The 17,440-nt window shown below is 37.4% G+C and overlaps 1 protein-coding gene across 5 annotated transcripts in view; it reads right to left on the reverse strand.

Annotated features, from left to right (window-relative positions):
- Spock3 (SPARC (osteonectin), cwcv and kazal like domains proteoglycan 3) overlaps positions 1-17,440 on the reverse strand; it is a 367,429-nt gene that overhangs the window by 16,778 nt on the left and 333,211 nt on the right. For all 5 annotated transcript variants that reach the window (XM_041674838.1, XM_041674837.1, XM_041674836.1 and 2 more), the window contains one exon: positions 10,240-10,359. In XM_041674838.1, the coding sequence (XP_041530772.1) occupies positions 10,240-10,359 (120 nt within the window). The remainder of the gene's footprint in view (positions 1-10,239; positions 10,360-17,440) is intronic.

Here is a 17,440-nt window from a genome sequence, read left to right on the forward strand (position 1 = left end):
GTAGTCAAGTTAGTTAGGTTTGCTAAATATATAGAAATATATTTCAGCTAGATAGATTATCTTAAACACTTCAAAGACGTATGGAATATGACATTCAAAATGTTTTAAAATCTAGAATTTTTCTTGACAATGAGACATGTCTACTTCTGGCAGCACAAATTACTTCAGAGAGGTAGATGGGCATTGAAGAAACTCTGTTGAAATACGGAGCGGCGGGCTGTGTCCCGCCACCCGGCTAGCTTTACCCAAAATAATTACACGGAAACTGTATTCTTTTAAACACTGCCTGACACATTAGTTTCAGTTTCTTATTGGCTAGCTTTTACATATTGATCTAACCCATTTCTATTAATCTGTGTAGCCCAAGAGCTGGCTTACCAGGAATGATCTTAACCTGCGTCTGTCTGGAGTGGGGGAATCATGGCGACTCCCTGACTCAGCTTCTTTCTCCCAGCATTCTGTTCTGTTTACTCCGCCTACCTAAGGGTTGGCCTATCAAATGGGTCTAGGCAGTTTCTTTATTAATAAGAAATCACTCCCACATCATTTCCCCTTTTTCTGTTTAAACAAAAAAGAAAGGCTTTAACTTTAACATAGTAAAATTACATATAGCAAAACAGTTATCAAGCAAGAATTACAGTTACAATATTTATATCTATTTTATCTTTTATCATAACTAAGGAAAACTATAACTATCTATTCATTCTTCAACTCCATCAAAGACTCCAGAAGGATATAATACTACCTAAGTAAACAAGAAATAAGAAAACTCTAGAAATGACAGAGACATCTTGCTGCCTGGACAGTCACCCAAAGTTCTTTTGTATGGTTGGGGCATCCATCTTCAGCCTACAGGCACATAGTATCCAGCAGACATTTCCATGAAGCAGGAAATTTCAAAGACAGTTCAGTCACTATCTGCTGTGTCCTGCAGAATGTCTCGCAGACTCTTTCATGAGTCATGAACCCCAAAAGACCGTCTCACCTTTAGGCAAGTTCAGCAGTCCTCTCTCTGCGGGTTCTCTGTGTCCATTTTATGCAACAGTCCAGGCAAGAGCAGTTTCTTGCCCAAATGGCTATCCAACTCCATAAGGATCCTCTTCGATGCCCATCTTCCTCTCGAAGTAGATTGGTGCCACCAGGAGCAGATATGTCTCATTGTCATGAAAAGTCCTAAGTTATTAAAACATTAAATGCCATATTCTGCAGTCTTTGAAAGATATGAAGAATGTCTATCTAACTGAAATGTATCTCTATATATCTAGAAAATCTAACTAACATGACTACAAGATTGACTCTTATTGATGATTAACCATTAACCTATATTTCTTAATTATACATTACATTTTTAAATGAACTACACAATCACAATACCTTAATCAAGATCAGAAATACATATACATATAACAAAATTGACTGTAAAATCCACACCAATGCAAATTACTCATACCTATATCATTTCCCCCTTTAAATGTGAAGGAACATTTACAAACAATATTTTGGGAACATGGGCGCAGTTTTTTCTCTCCAAACTGCTTCCTGCTGAATGGGGGCGCTGTTAACCAGATCATTTAGGGTGTAACCTGTGTGCCCGGTTTATCTCAGTTGCCAGTTGAGTGAAGTAATTTTTTTGAGGGTGTTCACAGGAACTTTTCGGGAGGTCGTGGTCTATCATACCATATCGGGATAGATGCAATCCACAGGGTCTGGTCCTCTGTGAAAACAAAAGAAGACCCTTTCCAAAGCATCATATCCTTAGACCCAAATTCTGAAGTCATACCCTCATGATATCCGTTTTGGTTCCACTTGGCAGCCCATAGAATGAAATGTCTCTCTGTACTTAGCTCCTTCACAGTCAAAAATTTTAAAGAAAACACAATGTACATAATCCAGACTCTCTGTGAATTTTCCATTTTTACGTGGCTTATTTTTCTTTATTTCTTTTAATCTCTTAACTATCTGTACTCTGTCTCTTTAAAGACTTTACCTTTTTTTTTAAAAACCATTAACTTTATTTTCTATATTCTTTTTCTTTTCTCTCTCAAGTCTATGTGCATTCATCCAACAGTGTGGTCTTTTATGTCTGAATCTGTTTTATTGTGAATCTGTAACATTTTTTTACTATCCAGGAACATTTCTTAAAATGTTAAGCAGTTCTTAAAAACTTAAGTTGCGCCATGTACAGGTAATATGGTACCACCTGTGTCTTGCCCAGTTGAAACCTTAAATGCACTGTTTTTATGGTAATTATGGTAGTTCCTGCCTGAGACCATCACAGTTCAGCATGGCAGAGCTGAGCTAAGCCGTTCCTGCCTCAGAGCCATTTGGTGCCCCTGAGCCACACACAGTTTCAGGCACACAGTAGTCCACATGGCCATCAAGCAAGCCTTAGAGCTTTACTCCAAATGCTCCATTCAAAAGCTCTGTCTCCCACAGGAGCCAGACAGAGATCGCAATGGCGGCACAGCCCAGAAAGCCGGCATTTTAAAACAGCCAGTTTTTTCCTGCTGCTGAGTCAGGACAATTTCTTTGCGGCAAGCAACCCACAAACAGTAAAAAGCTGTCTTAAATTCTCTTTCTCTCCTTTTTAAGCCCTCTGAGGTTTTACGTGGAGTTCATTAGCATGTTGGGTGCCACTCTGTTGAAATACGGAGCAGCAGGCTGTGTCCAGCCACCCAGCTAGCTTTACCCGAAATAATTACACGGAAACTGTATTCTTTTAAACACTGCCTGACCCATTAGTTTCAGTTTCTTATTGGCTAGCTTTTACATATTGATCTAACCCATTTCTATTAATCTGTGTAGCCCACGAGCTGGCTTACCAGGAATGATCTTAACCTGCGTCTGTCTGGAGTGGGAGAATCATGGGGACTCCCTGACTCAGCTTCTTTCTCCCAGCATTCCGTTCTGTTTACTCCGCCTACCTAAGGGTTGGCCTATCAAATGGGTCTAGGCAGTTTCTTTATTAATAAGAAATCACTCCCACATCAAAACTCCTTGTAAAATTTGCCTTCAATGTGACAAGACTAGCCATTTGGGCAAGAAACTGCTCTTCCTTTATCTGCTTTATGGTATGCTGTATGAACTAGACATGCAAGACCCACAAAAAATGCCTACTAAACTTTCCAAAAGATGTGGTGGTTTTTCGGAGTTCATGCTTCACAGAAAAAACTGCCAGATATTCTACAGGACACAAACGAAAGCAGCTGACAAACGTTGCCAGTACAAGGCAAAACAATTTTTCAAATTTCTTGCTTATGGAAAAGTCTTCCAAGTACCATGAGCCTCTAGCCTAAAGATGGATGCTCCGACGCTACTAAAGAACTTTGAGTCCAGGCACTGAGATGTCTCTGTCAAGCATAGAGTTTAGGAAGTTGCTTGGTTGTACTTCCTGTTTACTTAGGTAATACTATATCCTTCTGGGTTCTTTGATGGAGTTAAAGACTAGATAATTATAGTTATAGTTTCCCCTAGTTATTATAAAACATAAATTAAGCATAAAACTTTAGACTCACAAAGAAATTGACTAAATATTATAACGATAATTCTTTCTTGATAACTGTTTTGTATATGTAATATTACTATGTTAAAGTTAAAACCTTCCTTTTTAATTAGGCAGAAAATGAAAGATGATGTGGAATGTCCTTCTGTATATATGTAGCTTTTATTGGTTAAAGAATAAAACTGTTTTGGCCAATGGCTTAACAGAGTTCAGTAAGGCAGTATAAATATACACACACATACATAAATACATACACATAGACACACACATATAAATCTTAACACACACACACACACACACACACATATATATATATATATATATATATATATATATATATTCCAATTGGGAAATGAGCAAGCAATCTTTGCCGACATTCATATAACATTTCTATATCAAACTTAAAGTTGTTTATTTGCTATTGTTCTGTTTCTCAAAAGTGTGAAAAATGCAATATGCTTCATTGCCATGGTATACCCATGACCATTGTCTCCTCAGAAAATTGGGTATTGAAGTCAATCATCATACAAAGATTGCCTTAGCAGTAATAGCCAAATGCTTTTTTAAATATGATTTAGCTATGTAAGTGAGTTTCATATGTGATGATGATACTAACAAATTAGGAAAAAATCTCTTGAGGAAAGCTTTACTGTAAATTAGTATGATTATAAATTTATGTTATATAAAATAAATCTATAAATTACATCTATCAAATATTTAAAATTTAAAATGAAATTATTTTCAATTTTCATAAGAACAATATTTCAGAGGTTTTAAATATTTTGTTTTTATTATTTAAATCAATGTTGGCAGAAGATATTACTTTAATATTATTTAAATAAGTCAGTTATAGATTTAGAGTGAACAGCATATATTATTAAGTATATATATTTTGTGACTGATTTAGGATTTTTTTTAAAAAAAATATTTAAAATTACTGATCAAATTCATCAAAATTAAATTTTCTAAATGTTTGTAACTATACAGTTGTTTTTCAAATTAATGATAAAATTTATTCCAACAATAACTATATTTATTTTTGAAAAATCAAATAATTTCCAAGAGTCTGATTATGCTGAAATCATATTCTTTTGCTAGCTAACCAGCTTTTAGCTATTTCATAATTTATAAAATACAAAATCATGCATTTAAATGTGCATATTTCACCTCTTGTATATGGCCTGAAGAATGTTTACTTTGCTCTCTGAATAAATATGTTCCTTTCACCACATTAAAGAAGCATATGGCTATATAAAATGTAAAATGTATAGTCACAGAATCTACTGAATTTGCTGAGGCAAAATACTTTATAATTATCTACATCATATGTCTCTCTATTAGATAAGAAAAGTACTGAAATTAAAATTTTATGCAACTTTCTCTTGCGGAAAAATAACTATATGCAAGATATATGACATTATTTTGCTAAAATAAAATCATTTCTTCTAAAAATAAAATGACCCATTGTAACAAAACTTCTGAAGAAAATTTAAAAAGCATGAAGTGTTAGAAAAGATTTCCAAAATCGAAATCAATGATTCTTAAAATGAGAAACGGTTTGAAATGTTTCCTTGCTACAAAACAGAAATGAGATTTTTCTCTCTACTGAAATGCCAGGGTTTTTTTGAGATTTCTTTTTTCCTGTTCAAAAGTTACTGTGAACTTTTTGTTGTTGTTCTTTTCTGTGTAAAATACTTAAAAGGTAGTAAGAAAGTTCCAGAATATTTTCTAGATTTAATGTTAATGTCAGAGTTAATTATTAAATGACTATAATGCCTCTGAATTCTGCTCATGTCATATTAAAATATCTAAATCAAACCTAATTCTATGTGTTTTAAATTGTTAACTGAATTTAGTTTACTGTAGTTTGACTGAAGAGAGTACTAATGAAATGTTTAAATAGATTAATACTATGAAAGAGAAGTAAAAACAAAAGAAGGTGGGCAAGGCTTTGGAGCCTCTGTCTCATGCCTATTATTCCCACACTTTGGGAAGGGAAAACAGGAGAGGTAGTTCAAAGTGCAAGATTTGAAAACAGGAGAGAGAAACCTGCTCTTTCAGAATTGGTTAACAAATTAGGGATAGGACATGAGGAAGGACTCTTCTAGGGGATGTCTAGATTCAGGGTGATGAAGAAACCTGACCCCTCTGCAGCACAGCTTGACTTTTGTGTTGTAAAGGGAACATTCCTTGCAAATAAATTTTTCATTGACTTCTCAAGCAATTCTGTGCATGGTCCCATCCCCCCCCCCCTTTTTTTTTTGCAGAGATACTCAATTCTAGAGGAACTTTCTGTAATTTAATGACCATATTCACAGAGTCTCACAACATTTCTTGAATGAAAATAGTTCTTAGAAAGCTGAGTAATACACGAAGTGTAGGCAGAGGCTGCTTTTTTGTTTCCCAGTCACACAGACCCAAAATAATCACTGTCATCCATATTAATTAAAACACTGCTTGCATAATATGCCTAAGTGATGCTTTCAGTCTAGCTCTATTCTGCCCTGCCATAGGACAAATCAGCTTTATTCATTAACCAATAAAAGCCGCACATATACAGAAGGACATCCCACATCAGCAAGGCACCTTATTGAGCAGTCCAATGCTCTTCCCTGTGCATCCAGACAGGGACAGACTTGTCTGAACTCAAATACAATGAGTATCTTTGAAAATGTGCTCTATTAAAGAAATAATATGTACTCAGAAGATCTCTGTGGATATCAATACTTTAAACAAATCAGTATGCGGCGGGCTAGAAGGACCTTCCCAAGTCAGATGTTTTCTTCAGGATGGAAAATCAGGTACATCTAGTTGTTATTACTATGAAGTAAATTCAGACTGAAAGACAGAAAATCACTAACACTGCCCACAATTTTATAATATAGTCAAAATCAAATGCCAGCAATTCTCCTAGAGTGTTGGTAAATACTATAATTTGTTTCTGAGATGCATAAAAAAAACTGAATGCAGATTCACATGGTGAAAAATTGTTTTCATGAGTGATTTTAAGTTTTCACATAAGTTAAATCATGCTAGAAATTAAGATTCATAAATATAGAAGGTTGGGATTGTAGAAAATGATATAATTAGAGGAAATTTAAAGTATTTTAGTAAAATATAAATATTACAAACAACAGTGTGATGTTGCTGTCATCTTGACAGAAACTGCATCTCAATGGTTGCAGGTAGGACTGAAGCTCTTACTCATCATGATAAACTGAGCATCACATGCTGGAAAATTCCTTGCCAGCCAAGTCACTGAACTCACATTGTTACCTCTTCCATTTTGTTCCCTGCCTCTTAGAAAAAAATACATTATCTGATCTTATAAATATTCAGCTATGTTTCAATATCATTTCTAAATACACGAAATAAAAATATATTTCATATAAGTGAAATATAAAATTTCCATACCATTTTATTTGCTTTCTTTTTCCTAAGAGCTAAAGTTACTTTGTTTTAATTATTGTGCCTAAGAGATTCTTGAAACAAAGTTGCCTCTAACTTGTGAACCCCTTGCCCAAAGACAGATAATTGCTGAGATGGTGAAGGCTGTGGTTAATATTATAGGACACTTGTTTTCAGTTCCATGTACAACTTTATTTGAACCAATTGCACTAGATGTGCTTAATAACATGTAAGAGGGAGCTACATAGGCAAGATGTGGGATGTATGCTTCTCTCTGACTGGATATAGGCAGGAAGTTTCAAGACATTCTTGTACATTTTCTATCTTGTACGTCAGATATATACTTACCATTGATTGGATCTTATGGGTTTATCTTTAAAAAGCTCCAAAATGCAATTCATTGTCATTTTCTGGGAAACAGGGAATGCACTTGGCCAGAGTTCATCATCCTAACCAGTATTTATTAAATTTGCTTTAATTTGGCTTAAAAATTGAGGTAGTGGTCTTGTTTTCAGTCTTTGGGATTAACACCTGGTCCAGAAGCTAAAACACATGCTAGACAACTACTCATGTGAACATATTGGCATGCCAATGTTGGGTTGACTACATACATGTAAAACCTGAGAAAACTTGATAAGGGATTCTAGACACAGAGAACAGAATGAAGCATGGCTTTTTGGTAGCCAGCTGGATTACTGATTCAGCATAACAAAGGTCAGCTTCCTTCTTTGTGTCACCAGTATGAATTGAGCTCTCGCTGTTTCAGGAGGCAGAGCGCTTCAGTGGGGTTTGTAAGCAGCATACAACTAGTTGCTTAATGCTGACACATACCCACTACAACCCTGGAGCTGGTGCAGTGTGCATGGCTCTCAGAGGCACACAACTTGCCTCTGCCATGTTAGACTGGGCGGAGCCAGCAGGCAGGACTGTGGAGTTTGTCCTAGTCATGCCCACTTAGCATTTTAAAGAAAAAATCAGTACTCCTAACATAAAAGGAACACAGATACACAATAAGATAGATTCAGACATAAAGACCTCTAAATGAGACATACTGTGTTTAAAAAATCTGTGTTGGTCTGGGAGAGAAAAGGAAAAGAGTACAGAAAGTTATAAAAAGAAGTAAATCATTTTAAAAAAATTAAAACAAAGTCTTTAAAGAGAGAGAGTACAGATAGTAATAAATTAAAGAAGTAAAGAAAAATAAGCCACATAAAGTTGAAATATAAACAGAGAGTCCACACTATGTGTATTATTGTGTTTTCTGTGATTTTTTTTTAGTGTGATTGAGCTAAATACAGAGAGACATTTCATTGTACAGGCGGCTAAGCTAAACTAACTATATATATATATATATATATCATGACTCCAGAATTTGGGTCTAAGGATATGTTGCTTTGAAAAAGAATTTCTGCTTTTTTTTACCACAGATAATGAGAACCAGTGGATTCCTTCCAGACTATTGTGGTGTGATGGATCAAGACCCACCTCTGAAAGGTCTCTGTGAACCTCTCCCCCCAAAAATACTTCGCCCAACCAAAAGCAGGAAACAGTTTCGAGCGAACTGTGCCCAAATAATTTCTATAAATGTTTGTTTACATTTAATGGGGGATAAGCTACAGAGATGAATACTTTGAATTGGTATGGATCTTGATCTATTGATACAAATTTAAGGTCAATTGTGTTATATGTATATTTATGCTCTTGATTAAGATATTATGTTTGTGCAGCTCTTCAAAAATGTAATGTATAGTTAAAATACAGTTAAGATAGTCATCTAAAATAGTCAAATTTGTAGTAATGCTAGTTAGGTTTTCTAGATATATAGAAGTATACTTCAATTAGGTAGGTATTCTTCAAACATTTCACAGAATAACAGAATATGACATTTAAAATATTTTAAGAATTAGGACTTTTCATGAAAATGAGACACATTTTCTCCTGGCAGCACCAATATACTTCAAGAGGATGATAGACATTGAAGAGGCTCCTCAAGGAGCTATTTGGACAAGAAACTGCTCTTGCCTGGATTGATTGTTATTATGCTGTATAAATTAGACATACAGGACCCACAGAAAAATGACTGGTGAGCTTGCCTAAAGGTGAGACATTCCTTCAGGGTTTCTGCTTCATGAAAGTGTCTGCCAGACATTATGCCGGACACAGAAGAAAATGACTGACAAACTGACAGTATAGGTGGAACCGTCTTTAATATTCCCTGATTCATGGAAAATTATGCTGAATACTATGTTCCTGTAGGCTGAAGATGGGTACCCCAATATTACAAAAGAATTTTGGCTGACTGTCCAGACAGTGAGATGTCTCTGTCAATTCTAGAGTTTTGGAAGTTGCTTACAATGCACTTCCTGTTTACTTAGGTAATATTATATCCTTCCAGAGATTTCGATGGAGTTGAAGAATAGATAGTTACAGTTTTCTTTAGTTATAATAAAAGATAAAGTAGATATAAATATTGTAACTTTAATTCTTGCTTGATAACCATTTTGCTGTATGTAATCTCGCTATGTTAAAGTTAACACCTTCCTTTATATATAAACAGAAAAGTGAAGGTGACATGGGATTCACTCTGTATTTTGTGAATACTATTGTTTAATAAAGAAGCTGCTTTGGGCCTATTGCAACGCAGAGTAGGGCAAGGCAGGAGTTCTAAGCAGATAAGAGGAGGAGAGAGTAGGTAGAGTCAGTGAGTAGCAATGAAGTCACCACAGGAGACAGACACTGGACAGAACCTTACAGGTAGGCCACAATGATGTGGCAAAACACAGATTAATAGAAATGGGTAAATTTAAGATATAAGAGCTAGCCAATAAGAAGTGTGAGCTAAAAAGACAAGCAGTGTTGTAATAGCACAGTTTCTTTCTGGTTATTTCAGGTCTGGGTGGCTTGGAAACAAACAGTCTCTGCCTACAACTGACTTTCATGAATTTATATCCATTTCACCCAAGACTAACTGAAACATGTCATCAAAATTCAAACAAGCCTAGTTACGATCTTTTCTTTGGAATTCCTTTCTTTAATTTCTTCTTACTTAATTTTTAAAGTGTCCTTCCACAGTCTCCAGAATGCTATTGGACTAGAACTTCAACGCTCTGAAGACACAAGCCCCATTCCTAAGTCAAAGTTGACTTAAAGGCTTTATTTTATTTTCTTATGTACTACTGTAGAAGTCCTTTGAAACAATGTGCTGGATTTTTTTTTTTTATCATATAGGTAAAGGATATATGTTGACAAGTGAGCTTATTCTTAGAAGTTCGCTGGATATAGATCAACTTCTTCAAAAAAATAACTTTATCCAATTTTAAAAATCTTACTGCTTCTCTCGGGCCTCAGAAGAGCTTTGGTCTTCTTGTTTTGGCTCCCACTCTCGTGAAGAGCCTTGAACCAGTCACGAAGTCTGTTGGCCACTTCTCTGAATTCCAGGTCACTGCAGGCTAAAGACAGAGAATAGGTATTTAATAATAATACAAATTTAGCAGGATGCTCAATTGTTTCCTGTTGAAACGTTCAACTTCCCTCTTTTCCTCGTGGGCTACAAAAGTTGTGTCTGTTCCTTTAATAAGGGGCTGTATCTCATCTTTCTCTATAGGCGTTCTAGTCATCCACACATTTGACTGACAAAATACTGTTTTGCTGTGAAGAAACACGGTCCTGCCTAAAGTGAGACCAAGTCCTCCATTCTTTCCACCTTCTGTCTCTGCTGCTGCTTTGTAGTTAATCTAACATACAGTGTAGAAACCCTGGAAATGTTCTGGAGCCTTCACCCCTAGCTAGCAGCTCTAACACTTTACCCCAGGTCCCCATGGTCCTGAATTACAACAAATTTCTGTCAGGAAGCCTTTTCTTTCCTTTTTTTCTTTCCTTTTTTGGTGGGGGTTTTCAACACAGAGTTTCTCTGCAGCTTTCGAGACTGTCCTGGAACTAGCTCTTGTAGACCAGGCTGGCCTCAAACTCACAGAGATCTGTCTGCTTCTGCCTCCCAAGTGCTGGGATTAAATGTGTGCACCACTGCCCGGAGGAAGCCTTTTCTTTACACTCCCTGTCTCTGACCTTTTTCTTTCACCTTACTCTCTTGCCCTGACAGTCAGACTTAGGTGGGAAGCCATGAGGCAGTCATACACAGGCATCATAGCAAAATGCTGGGAAATGGAAACCCACTGTGCCTGATTCAGAAGTGCTCTAGGTTATATCTGGGAGCTCACTGAGCTTGCTTCTGTGAGGCCCATTCAGTCGAAGGCTGGGAGCCTTTCTGCTGGCTAAGACACTACTCAATCTGCTGAAAGTTCGAGAATCTTCCTCTGTCCCATGCAGCTCCTTGACCCTGGAACTGTGCATTATATTTGGGACGGCTCTTTATTAACGAGAGTGTTTGGTAATTTCTAGACTTAGGAGATGCTCTACACAGCTGGTCAAAGGTTCCAAGAGCTTAATGTCAAATCGTTCAGAACCTTTCACTGGCCCAACAGCCTTAGATCTGAAGTTCACTGGAGCTTCATAACTGAAAGGCCACTGCTGGCACAAATGTTCAACTCAGAACAGTGGTGTTTAACCTTCTTAATGCTGCGACCCTTGAATACAGACCCCAACCATATATTTCACTTCGACTTCCTTATTGTAATTTTGCTCCTGTTATGAATTGTAATGAAAATACCCAATACACAGGATATCTGACATGTGACACCCTAAAGGGGTCAAGACCCACAGGTTGAGAACCACTGATCTAAACAACTCAAATAACTCCATAAGATGAATTGGCTGCATGGTGTGAGGCTCCCTCCTCGACAAAACTCCTAGTTCACTTTAATCTATCTCAAGGCTCTGGCTTAAAACCATGTCCGGAGCTGGAACAACCACTCATTCAGCTGGGCCTCCAAACCTGTATATTTACAATTGTTCCTTACTACTTTTTCACCATATGCCTCTTTTGCCTTGTGATATGGCTTACCTGTGTTTTTGCCTCCCCAAACCTGGGAAATCCTTTCTTGGATCTTTAACAGTTAAGAGGTAAAAGCATTGAGACTGTGCCCACACAAACTGGTTATGGAGATATAGAGCAATGGGTTCAGTCTTACACAGGTTCCAATGCCTTTGAGGGGTGAATAACACAGAAAACTTGTTTCACGCTATTCTACTTTACTGAGAAAGCTGGTTGTGAAGATGCAGTTTGGTCAGTCTACTCCAACCCAAGCATGTTTGTTTAAAAGTTTCTGACAACACCTCTGTCTTGGATCAAACTAGCTACCTGACTCTGTGACAGGGAGAAAGAGCAAAATATAACAGCCCAAGACAATACATTGTGAGCTGAAGGCAGACTCCTCCCAATAGGGGGTAGCTGCTGTATGTTTCATACTTCTTTCTTGACTTTGTTTAACTCTTTAAGAACTCCATCCCTTTTCCTTAGATGTTTACTATCTTTAAAATGACAAAGTGTAATACCCTGTGTATACACTTACTTTAATATTCCTTACTTTAATACATGTTGAATACATTTTATTTCAAATCGTAACTAAGTTATATGAAAACTGTGATATTTATGTTCTCTTTGCTAAGTTTTAACTATTTGAAGAAATTAAGTCGTATTAAAAAATGGAAATTTGTAAAAAGGACACTAAAATGTTCAGTCTCGTTGTGAACTGTATTTATAGTTTAAACTTTATTTTGATACTATAGGATTTTTAATTCAAGAATTATGATTTTTAACACTCAAACATAAAAGGGATAAAATTATAAAATTCTAATTTTATAAAATAATTATCACTAATTATAAATACTTAAAGATAATAAATATACACAAGTTAATGGCCAGTCACACTAAGTACAAATAAGATTTGCAGAGAGAAGCCTGAGGGAGGGGTAGACCAATATTTAGGTCACATAATATTCTTCTGTTATCTCCCATCACATAGTATATGCAAATGTTTTCAAAATTAACCCTAAACCAGGTAAAGCAAAGCAAATTTAAAACATACTTAAAGTATGTTTAATGCAATATAATATTCCATAATTTTAAAATCACTATAGAAATTGATAACTTTAGTACAATGAGTTAAATTTATAATATACTTGGATGGTTGAAAAAAAACAACCCAGGCTTAAAAGTAGTTCCCATGGATGGGACACCATCCTACCTGAGTAAGTTGCATAAGTACCAAGAGATCAACACCCCCAGATTCTTAAAAACAGTCAAATGGGCCATCAAAATTATTTTTCTTCTTGCTACTCTAGACATTGCTTTAGGGACTTATAACTAAAATATCTGGTCTAAAGCCTTCTTTGCATCAATAAGCCTATCTGTCTCACTAGCTCAGATCAGCTCAACGCCTTTCAGGGACTGCTCAACTCCCTCACTGGTGTGGTACGGCAAGAGCAACAGTGTAAGTTCTGAGTGCTGCTAAGGATGAGGGTTGAGCCCTTCTGGAACAGTGCTGCTTCCAGGCAACAATTCCCAACCGGTTTGAAATCAGACACAGGGATCTGACAAATTCTTCTGTTTCCTTTCCATTCTGGCTCTTCCCCATCACCCTTCCTCTTTGTTATTTCATAATATGTTTTACCCTGTCTTTTAATTGTTTTACTTACTGAACTTCACACTATATTGAAGTGTTTCAAGGAAGCGCTCCCAATTGCCCTCATTCTACAACTCCACTTGCTACTGATATATCTGCAAACAGACATTTTAGATGCTTTGGAGAGAATCTGGCTTGAAGAGACCTTTTCTCTGCAGACTATACATAATTTTTTACATTAGTTCTCTATTTTTTCCTGCCCCACCTCCATTGGTGCTCTTTAGCTCTCTTCTACTTCTGCTAGCTTATTTTAGTCTGACATCCTGGCAATAGACAGGTCATGGTCACCCTGAATCAACTCTATGACCATTTTATCTCACTGGCCCCTTCTCTCTTTCCCACCTCTGCTCCTATCCATTCTTCAGCTTTCCTGGGAAATGTCTCAGTTTAATCTGTAACCAAAGCATCTGCTCTCGGACCTCTCTAATTATTTCCCACATCTCTTCAGGAACTTCTGATGGCAATCACCTGATCATCACAAATGATAAGACTCCTCCACCCTGCTGCATGACCAGAGGAACCCTTCTTCAGTGGAACCAGAACTTTCCCCTCTGAAAAGTCACTCCTCCAAAGAAAATGGCTTTAATACCCCAGGCCTACAATTTTTCTTTATATCCTTTCAGAACTAGGAATGAGAGCTTTCTGCTGAAAGACTACATTTTTTTTAAATAATTTTTTTTATTAAGAAAAGAAGAAAAAAAACATAAACAAAAAACAAGTTTCCACCTCCTCCCAGCCTCCCATTTCCCTCCCCCTCCTCCCACCCTTCTCCCCCTCCTCCCACCCTTCTACCCCTCCCCCCACTCCTCTCCCCCTCCCTCTCCAGTCCACAGAGCAGTCCAGGTTCCCTGCCCTGTGGTAAGTCCTAGGTCCTCCCCCCTCCGTCCATATCTAGGAAGGTGAACATCCAAACTGGCTAGGCTTCCACAAAGCCAGCACATTAAGTAGGATCAAAACCCCGTGCCATTGTCCTTGGCCTCTCATCAGCCCTCATTGTTCGCCATGTTCAGATAGTCCGGTTTTATCCCATGCTTTTTCGGTCACAGTCCAGCTGGCCTTGGTGAGCTCCCAGTAGATCAGCTCCACTGTCTCAGTGGGTGGGTGCACGCCTCGTGGTCCCGACTTCTTTGCTCATGTTCTCCCTCCTTCTGCTCCTCATTGGGACCTTGGGAGCTCAGTCCAGTGCTCCAAGGTCTGATCTCCAAAATATATAAAGAACTCAAGAAACTAGACTTTAAAATGCTAATTAACCCAATTAAAAAATGGGGCACTGAACTGAACAGAGAATTCTCAGCAGAGGAAGTTCAAATGGCCAAAAGACACTTAAAGTCGTGCTCAACTTCCTTAGCAATCAGGGAAATGCAAATCAAAACAACTTTGAGATATCATCTTACACCTGTCAGAATGGCTAAAGTCAAAAACACCAAGGATAACCTTTGCTGGAGAGGCTGTGGAGGAACGGGTACCCTCATCCATTGCTGGTGGGAATGCCATCTTGTGCAACCACTGTGGAAGTCAGTGTTTCGGTTTCTCAGGAAATTCGGGATCAACTTACCCCTGGACCCAGCAATACCACTCCTGGGAATATACCCAAGAGTTGCTCTATCATATGACAAAAGCATTTGTTCAACTATGTTCATAGCAGTATTATTTGTAATAGCCAGAACCTGGAAACAACCTAGATGCCCTTCAATGGAAGAATGGATGAAGAAAGTATGGAATATATACACGCTAGAGTACTACGCTGCAGTAAAAAACAATGACTTCTCGAACTTTGCAGGAAAATGGATGGAAATAGAAAACACTATCCTGAGTGAGGTGTCCCAGACCCAAAAAGATGAACATGGGATGTACTCGCTCATAATTGGTTTCTAGCCATAAATTAGGGCCACGGAGTCTACAATAGGTGAACCTAAAGAAGCTAAGTAAGAAGGTGAACCCAAGGAAAAACATATAGTTATCCTCTTGGCTAAGGGAAGTAGACCCAATTCCCGGGGAGAAAATTAGGATCTTGGGGGTGGGGTGGGATGGGGGTAAGGGGAGATGGGGAGAGAAAAGGTAGAAGGGAAGGAGGGGGGATTTGGGGAATCAGGAGAATTGGGATAAAGGAAAGGTGGATAGGGGAGCACGGAACCACAATTCTTAGTTAAGGGAACCACTTTAGGGTGAGCAAGAGATTTGACCCTAGAGGGGCTCCCAAGTGCCCAACATGAGGTTCCCAGTTAGTTCCTTGGGTAGCTGAGGATTGGGAACCTGAAATGACCCTATCCGAGAACAATACTGACGAATATCTTGCATATCATCATAGAACCTTCATCTGGTGATGGATGGAGACAAAGACTACATTTTTTAGTTTTTGTTGTGTACTAAGAATGTTCTTTTAGTTCTTAGAAGGGGCTGCACATCACTTCTTCCTCATAAGTGTGTTGTCATTTCTTAGATGTGACAAAATGCTCCCTTACCATGAATTAACAAAGTCCTACCCAAGGTTAGATGAAGCACAATCTTTCAAAAATAAAGACATTTTTGAAGGTGATCACAATGAAATATCCAAATAATGTGGTAATTTGAGTCCTTCTGTACATCTCTTACAATGAAATGTAGATTTTAGATCCAGGAATGGGTTACACATAATAGAGTTGGTCAAAGGGGCCAGAAAACAACAACAACAACAACAAAAAAAAAACACGAGCTATTGCAGAGGCTATTGGTTTCTCTCCTCAAACTGATGATAAATTCTAACCCTGAAGATAACACATACAAAACCTATTAAACATGGAGAATTTGAGCTAATGCCTACCTAGAGCCTTCACTCATACTAATTAGTAGTCATGGTATTAGAAAGTATTTGGCACTCTACCAAAGGAGAAAGGGAAATACCAAACTAGCTAGAATCCCTTTGATTTACAATGCTGATATGACTCCAATAATCAACCAATAACCAATTTGATTTAAGTCCCACTCTATGAGATGGAACCCATTCCAACAAAAGTGACCAAGACCTGATGTATCAGAGACCTAAGAGAAATCCAAACATTACTGTCCCTCTAAAAGAACACACTGATAAAATGATTCCTAAGGACATTCTGCTAGTCCCATAGATCAATGCCTTATTCAGCCATCAAAAAAGTTTCTCATGTACTAGATGAGAATAAATTCAAGATCCACACAACCAGACAATGTAGACCATTTTAGCTCTTGGAATGCTCTGTCCTAAATGGGAGGTCTTTATTAAATCCTTCCCCTCAGCAGTATAGAACCTCTAGAAGGAATGGAAGAAAATTTCTAATAGCCAGAGAGGATGGTGGATATTTAGAAAACAAGGCTTTTTAAACACAGCAAGACTGATACATAGACACTCACAGAGACTGTGGCAGCATGTGCAGGGCCTACAAGGGTCCTGTTGGTCTCCTGGGCTGAAAGTAGAAGTGGACACAAGCATACATCCCTAACCCAAAAGCTATCTCCTAATGATAACCAATTACAAATGAAAAATTTGTTTTCTTCCTCATTTTCTCACTTGGTGTTCAAACCACTCTTTTTTTTTTTCAAACCACTCTTAAGGCCAGGCCCCATGCACAGAAGTAGATAGCCTAAACAAACTCAATTCAATGCTATTTTTGGAGGGTTCTTTATTTTAGTCTCATAATGTTTTGTTCGAACAATATTTTTGTCTGCAGGTCTTTTGTTTATACATTATGATTTCTGATTTTGTGGTTTTATGGAATATCTGTGTATGTGAATATGTGTATGTTTGTCTGCGTGTATGTGTGCTCTTTGGACTTTTCCTTTGACTCCTTATTCTTACTTTTTCTTGTTTTTTGTCTACTTAAGTTTATTTGTTTTTATTTTATTATTATTTTTAGATGCTTGCATGTTTTCTATTCAGAAAGAGACAGCAAGAAAGGATGTGAATTTGAATTGGTGTGGAAGTGGAGAGCCTCTGGGA

This window comes from Microtus oregoni, unplaced genomic scaffold, assembly GCF_018167655.1.
Source record: "Microtus oregoni isolate MIOR12 unplaced genomic scaffold, Mior012 000025F_ref0000491, whole genome shotgun sequence".
Lineage (NCBI taxonomy): Eukaryota > Metazoa > Chordata > Mammalia > Rodentia > Cricetidae > Microtus > Microtus oregoni.